Source organism: Atractosteus spatula, chromosome 5, assembly GCF_055471065.1.
Source record: "Atractosteus spatula isolate fAtrSpa1 chromosome 5, fAtrSpa1.hap1, whole genome shotgun sequence".
In the NCBI taxonomy this organism is placed as follows: Eukaryota; Metazoa; Chordata; class Actinopteri; order Semionotiformes; family Lepisosteidae; genus Atractosteus; species Atractosteus spatula.
The window spans coordinates 23,593,878-23,601,377 of record NC_142710.1 but is presented as its reverse complement, the minus strand read 5'-3'; the positions used below and the strand labels follow the sequence as shown (position 1 = coordinate 23,601,377).

Here is a 7,500-nt window from a genome sequence, read left to right as displayed (position 1 = left end):
TATTTAGTGTAAAGCTCACCTACTGTACTTAATTGTATGGAGTATCGAGTACTGTAACAGTTGGATGCTGATTTTTTCCCCATTCGTTGCTTAACAGAAAGAGTGGAATTAAGCATTTTAAAAACCTTTGAAAGTAGCTGCACTTCAGAAATAAATTTCTTTTCATTCTGGCTATGTAGGATAACAATTTTCAGTGAGACACAAAATATAATAAAGGAGGATGATGTTTTTTCTGATATCCCAAACTAAAGAAGGATATGAGTCAATTATGCCAGAATGTTGCTGCTTAGCCCTTATCTACATGTGGCACTAAACATGGATTTGGTGTGGGATTTGAGGGGGGTTGAGTACTGCTTCAGTGTTAAGCACCCAAAACTCTAGGGGACTGGCACTAATTTCCTCTCTCGTAAAACAAAATAATATTCATAACCACTCAAGAGCCTTGACATAAGTAATGATGGCATATGCAGGGGAAGATTACCACCCAACAGTGTAATCAAGGTGCTAGGTACTAATGCAAGTTAAATTGAGACAATAATGCTGAAACTTGCGTCGCGGGATTTGTTGAATACTTGTGATGCTGACATCGGCAGATCCTGACAAAGAGCCCGTCTTGCTTTCAGTTCATGTTTATAACTAATGCCCTCTAAATTTGTATGTCGTTAACACTGTGTGCTAAAGTGCGGGAGAACAAGGATCAGGAGGTAAGAGATTCCCTGTCCAAGTTGACTTTTGTCTCTTCTGGTAATTGGTGGCTTTTTCTGCCATATTAGAGAGAAGTGCATGGAGTCGCAAAGCCCCTGAGGTCTACATAAACATGCTGCTAGCGTGGAAAGTATCATGTTCCCAAGTGTTAGGCAATAATTTACATACTTTGAATGAAAAGTCATTTATGCCTGCAAAATTGTTATTGCTGGAACAAATTTGAATACTAGTCATATGGAAATTTGAAATAAAGTCATATTAAAATTTGATGCTGAGATCAATATTGCTTCGCCCAGGTAATTAAAATGATATTGTTTATTTGGTTTCAGATAAATAGCAAGAGCTTAATGCTAACTAATTATGCACAGTTCTTTCCTATAGTGTTTGATAATAATGTCAGTAATTTATGGTGAAATTAAATGAAAATTAATAAAGCAGTGCTAAGTTACTTGAGATCAAATCAGTTAGGTAAAACCATTTTTCACCTGTGTTTAAGTCTGTTTTTATCTACTATTCTTTGCCTTATCAGATATGATGCAGTTGTTTATTGGGATTAATTGTTAGTAATAAATTACATTTTTGCTTTAAAGTGAAGGAGCAGTTATTTAATGCAACTGATTTAGTTTATAACAGAACCAGTGCTGTGGGATTAATATTGTTTTCTTCTGCATGACTGCAGAACTGTCATGGTAATACCCTTTGGCAATTACAGACATGTATTTCTACATTCTGAAGAAAGGGTTAAAAATAATGTAAAATAATGACTGTTTTTATTTATTTAGAAGCAAACTAACAAGCATTTTAACCTCTGTTCTTCTAATACATTTGGTACATAGAGTCTACTGGTGTTTTACTCTTTTTCACCTTGCTTTGGAGAATCCCTAGTATCACATCTGCATTAATCTATAGGCATATTAGTTTGATCTTAAGTACAATAAGTATATTATTGTAGTGTATGAACAAGTAAAGATACCCATTCTAAGTGCAGGTTGAGTACTATAGTCTAGACATCGCTGATGCAAGGCTGGGTTTATGTTATACAGTAGGAGTGGAATTCCTCACGCGGCAACATACAATTGGGTGATGACTGAAGACGTTTGCTGTATAAACCTGTCTTGCAACACAACAGGACCCTCAATCTTGCCAGGTGCCTGAGAGCTGGCATTGATATCAGTAAGAGGCACATCACTCCTTCAGTCATTTCTAAGTCTCCTGCAGGGGCTGTGGAGCTCATGTTGTGTGAAGTGGCTAATAGCTCTGAGAAAAGGCACTTTTTAAAGTGTCCTCTACCTCTCTTTGCTGGTACAAGGGTCATAGGAATGAGCAGAGTTGATTAATAATTGCTGCTTTTAAAAGAACATTAGATTAAATTAAAAGAATTGGTGACACTGCAATTTAAAAAAAATAATTTTATTCTGTTAAAGATAACATGAAATACTAGAACATCATGATTGGTGTAGCAGATGTTGATGTTTGATTTCCTTGTTGTGTTTCAAAAAATATATGCATAATGTTCGCATGTGAAAATGGTCTTGTCTTCAAGCAAGATTTACATGATGCATTTTGCGCCCGGTTACATGTGCTCTTCATGATTACTCTGAAAACAAAAATAAATATGTTACAGCTAGTAAATGATCAGTACTTGCAAACCATCTACCCCAAAACATTGGATTGTGTTATTTGTCATTCCAAGCCATGCCATGTTATCAGGTCTGCCTTTTTAGTGGGGGATCAGAACTAAGCTGAAGTTCAAGACCCCACACTCAGCAGCCTTTTCTTATATAATAAATTGCAGGCATTGTTCATTAATTTCTGTCTTTGAAATGCCACGTTGAGCCTCTGAAGCAATTCACAGTGCTGTTGTCCCTTGGACAGCATCTCACCATGGTCCAGTGCGAGTTTCTGATGAAATTACAGGTGCAGGGAAATGCAGAATTAGAAATATATCTGATGTTGCAATACTTGTGAAGCTATAGCTTTGTTGATGACAGGACAATTCCATTTTTGACAGTTTAATTTACTGTTGCCAGTGGACAAGAGCAAAAGGAGAACGTGGGGTTAGCCACCTGCCCCCTCGCACAGTGTTTCACACACTGGGTTGGAAAATCATGACTCCCTCAACCTGCCGTGCTCAAATGAGAAGGTTTTCAGCTGGGGAAATGGAATATATCAGTGCATGTAATATTGCCTGACCTCATAAAACAAAAGGAAAAATCGCAGATTCTGACAGCTATTATGAATCTTGTATCAGCGTCCAAATGACTCTCAGGCGAGGTACTGTACATGTTTATAATAGAAAAACACTGGATTGCCACGTCTGCTTGCGATATGTCGCTGCTATAGCTTGACGGTAATTTGTTCTTGGATGTTAAAGAGGGTGTTGAATTTACCAGTATGTACAGAAGAATGTTTAGCCTAGAGCAGAATCTGGAAATAGTCTATACACAGAGGTGCTCTGGTGAGGTTATCCATTGAGGTATTCTGTAATGTAAGTAGAAGACAAACAGGACTAAAAAGCTGCCTGTGCTGTGAAGAGTCCTGGGCAATATGGCACAGTACTGTGTGTGAAAGTAAAGATCCACAATTTTGATTGTGGAGTTTCATTTTGCATAGTTCAAAATAACGCATGCTTTTCTTTAGAGTTTAGTTTCCAAGGTTCATTTCCTTGCCTTTAAAGAATGAGAACAAAAACTAAATACGATATGATATGTTACTAAGGATTTTTAAATGACATGGTGCCCGGAAAGAAAAATGATCTTTTAGTTATATGCGTGCATTATGGAAAGTTAGATCTGTGTCTGTCATTTTATGTATAAAATACATTTTAAATATAAAAATATTTGTTTCCCAAAATCCAACTTATCAAGCATAACATACTAGTAAATTACAAAATGGTTTATGTAAAGCAATAAAATAACAGTCTTATGGGTAATTTTAAAGGTTTTACAGTTTGAATGAGTCCTTAAAGAGACACATAAAGGAACAGCAATTCCAGGGTTAATGTAAGTCATCAATGTACCTTGGGCCTTTAGGGAGATGTAGCCGAGGTTTTTTGGCTTGGTTAATTGGGATGGCTTATGTGCAAGCAGGTTATCCTCTCCCTCCTTCTGCAGTGATATTTACCCATCTCTTCTTTCTCAAATGGTGCCTAATACTCAGCATGGCATTTTTGTCCGTTTTGTGTTTGCAAGAACTTAAGTGCACTTGAATTAAATTGCACCTCATGAATACAACAAGGGTGTCAGCCGTGTTGAAAGAAAATAAAGGTATTGGGTCAGGTGTTTGAGTCACAACTATCAACCATAAGCAGCAAGGAGCTTAAAAGTGCTAGATAATCATTCCCTAACCCAAGGAAAGGCCAGGGGAAAGAGCAGAAGGGGGAGCTTGGGTGAGGAACAATTTTAAAAGGCAAATACAAGAGCCTGGATCCCGAGATTAGTTTTTACAATTTGATCTAACTGAGAAAATTAAGGTCCTATAAAGATTCTCTTTCCTTATAGTATTTTTCCGCACAGTTCCAAGGAACTGTCAGTAGTTACATTTGTACATTATAGGATAAAATGTTAAACACTACAGTGAAATAGCAAAAGGGAAGCTCATAAGATTTTCTGCACCTCCATCACAAAACAAAAAATACTTTTGGATTTGCTTTGTCATAAGTGAAGTAGAATGAAACACATTGTAAATTAACAGAAAGTCTTCTGCTTTAGTTTTGTTGTAAGTGAATAAGTGAAATTACCAAATGGTTTATAATCTTCTTCACTACTGGAAATCCTTAAAATGTAAACTGGTTTTGGAAACCTGATAATCTAATGAGATCACTTTTAAGAATACCATTATTGCAAATGATCATTTAATTTTAGTTTGTTAAAAAGTATCCTAACAAATCTAGTTTTTATGCTTATGTTGTGGATGTTTTCTTTGATTTTAAGCATGCCCAAGATAACTGATAAATCACTACTCTTTTTGATCTCCTTAAGAAAGGCAAGAATTTATATTAGGTTGTCAGTGAACTTGCCTTTTTCCATTCCATTAAGTTCTTAATGATTTAAACAACATCAGTTAAAGTTTTAACAGATCTATTTAATTAATGATTCACTATTAAAATGTAACTTTTGTGACAGTGATGCCAGTTCATTGGAAACCACTCTCCCCTGCTTTATTTCTATTAACTTTTTATGTTTATGTTTATCCTTTATGAGACTTTTATTCTCTGGTCAATTGATTTCTTCTGTAAAAGACATACTGTACCTTGCTTAATGTGAAAGGAAGTTCACCACAGTGCCAGTGAGTGGCTAATATGTCAGCCACCTATATCTATAAACCACAAAAGACCGGAGGTGAGGAAAGTCTGGCCATTGAACACTGCCATATTCAAGGACTCAGTTAGGGTGGATTTCCACATAAAAGATGACCTTCACAACTAGTAACATTGTTTCATTTTTATTTAGGGGACTTCAAATTGAAGATGGTGACACTCGAATTGGAGACTGCCATGAAAAAGTGTTTGTAAGTTAAAGATTAAGATGGTAATTATAAAAAGAAAGTAAAGCCCTGTTGTCAGTATATAAGTGTCTGTGCAAAAAGGACATAGCTGTTTTCAGTTGTTTCATGGCCTTTGCTTGTAAGATTGTCAGTCTATGATCCGGGGCCTTGACATTCATAGATAGGCTGTTTTTTCTCCTGCAACTGAACAGTCTTGGACAGCATCTGTTTCTTTGGCAGCTATTTTAACACGCTCTCTCTTGTCATTTTAGAGTTCAATATCTGCTGCTTGGAAGAAAAAAATTGGGATGGGTTGGACCATTGTATTTGGTCTTTTGACCTTCCATGTTGCCCATGAGCAGTGAAGGATAACTTTTGACGAGCCGTGTCAGATGTGACAGGCAATCTAGTTGGGTTGAGTGGAAATGTGCTGTACAAGTTTGAAGCCTGAGTTTGGGGCATTTTCTGGTGCTCTATGCTTTTAAACTGACACCTGCCTCCAACCTGTTTTTTCATTTTAAATGTCGCATGTTTGCATTTAAAATATAGCATTATATACTATCTGCAAACTCTGTAAACTCCTAAGTATAATTCATTAATGAAGTCTTAATGTTTATTTTAAGAGACTATCATATTACAAAGGCTAAAATTATGTTTTGTCACACTATATTACAGTTTTATAGCAAGACTAGAAATTGACTAACAATAACATTTTCCTCATACTTTAATCAATAACGTAATATGTGTACTGTTTATTATTATATCTTGCATCTTCAGTGGTGTAATAAATATCGCATTAATCCCATGGGAAACAGGATGCAGATTAACAAAATACTCCGTAATATTTCAAAAGATTTGATTTCTAATGCACATCAAAGCAATATCAGGATCAATACTTAATAAGCACATTTTCTGTTTTTTTTCTTACATAGTTGACATTCTCTGTGTCTATTAGTGGTTTATTCTGCTTGGAGCTATTTCCTCAAGACAGACTCTGATATAAACTGAACCGATTAACATTTAGACTTATTGGCAGTATTAGGTTTCTCTTACACAAGAACATCGTCAATGAAAGTATTTGGCAGTCAGCCTGTCATTTTTGGCACTATGACAAAAAACAGAACATAACGGTGTCTTTATATAGGGCAAAACAAAATATATAGTGTAGAGTTTGGTGGTCATAGCTAGTGGTTAAATAAATAACCTTGGGCAGTCATAATGTGACAAGTTTTTTTTAAGTGTGTTTGTCCCTAGTTCTAAAAATGAAGTGGCTAATGTGTTCAACCTGAATTTGTAAAGAAAAAAAATTATCTCTAATTGCTTCCTGTTAGCTCACATCTGCATAAACACAGTTTAGAATAATTTGGTTTGTTGTTCCGTGTCTTTCTAATCATTGCGATGTTTGGTTTTATGGTATATAACACACCATTTTTTTGTTCAGTACACTATTCCATGACTGTTTAACCTACGGTTATGGAGTAACAAAGAAGTCAGTATTCAAAACTTAATCATAACTGTGTTAGCATATATGGACATATTGTTACATTCTTCTTCAATAATGTTTATTACGTGTGTAAGGTAGATATGGAATTATTGATAAACTCTGTTTTCTGTATTTGTTTTTTTTAAGTGAAATAAGGGAAGAATAAAGAGTTTTATATCAAGGCCACCACTACTCCCACTGCTGGATTCTTCAGGGTTATTAGGTCTCTTTAATCCATTCATTTCTGAAAGCTAGGAAAAGATGGGTCTTTCAGACATGTAAATGTAAATAGTTTAAATAAGAGTTAAAATCAGAATGGAGCAAAACATTAGAAGCATTCCCAGATGGGATATCTCTGTTTCTGTTGTACAGTTTGCCTACAATTGGTGTTCACTGTTAGGAAAAGATGGATAGTCACTTGACTTTTTTGAGGTTGACCTCTTAGTCTTTGGGGTCCTTGCTTTAAGAAAGGGCTTCACTGCAAGTAGCACTTAGCACTTGAGACTCTGCTCCTGATATAAGAGAAGACCTGTGAAAGGAGGGTTGTCACCTTGACTTTGTAACAACAGCATGATGTCATCTTAAATAGACCTCTAAAAATAAACAACACTCCTTTTCCAGGTCTTCATAGTTTTTACAATCCTTTAGACTTTTTAACTCTTCTAAAAATACCAGCGCCTATCACAGTGACACATTTAATTGACACTTGCCCTGAATTTAAGAAGGTCTATTTGAGTTGCACAGCATGCGGAATTAGAAAAAATGATTTTTTGTTTTCTGAACTAGATTTTATATGTGGGTAATAGTATATACAGGGACTTCAAGTA

At 35.6% G+C, this 7,500-nt stretch overlaps 1 protein-coding gene across 2 annotated transcripts in view; it reads left to right on the top strand.

Moving 5' to 3' along the window:
• The window catches only part of mgmt (O-6-methylguanine-DNA methyltransferase), an 86,702-nt gene that overhangs the window by 33,837 nt on the left and 45,365 nt on the right, over positions 1-7,500 (top strand). The window contains exon 4 of one of the 2 annotated variants that reach the window (XM_088917140.1): positions 5,157-5,214. The exons of the other annotated variant lie outside the window; for it this stretch is intronic. Coding sequence (XP_088773266.1) covers positions 5,157-5,214 — 58 coding nt within the window. The remainder of the gene's footprint in view (positions 1-5,156; positions 5,215-7,500) is intronic. 2 annotated transcript variants of the gene reach the window in all.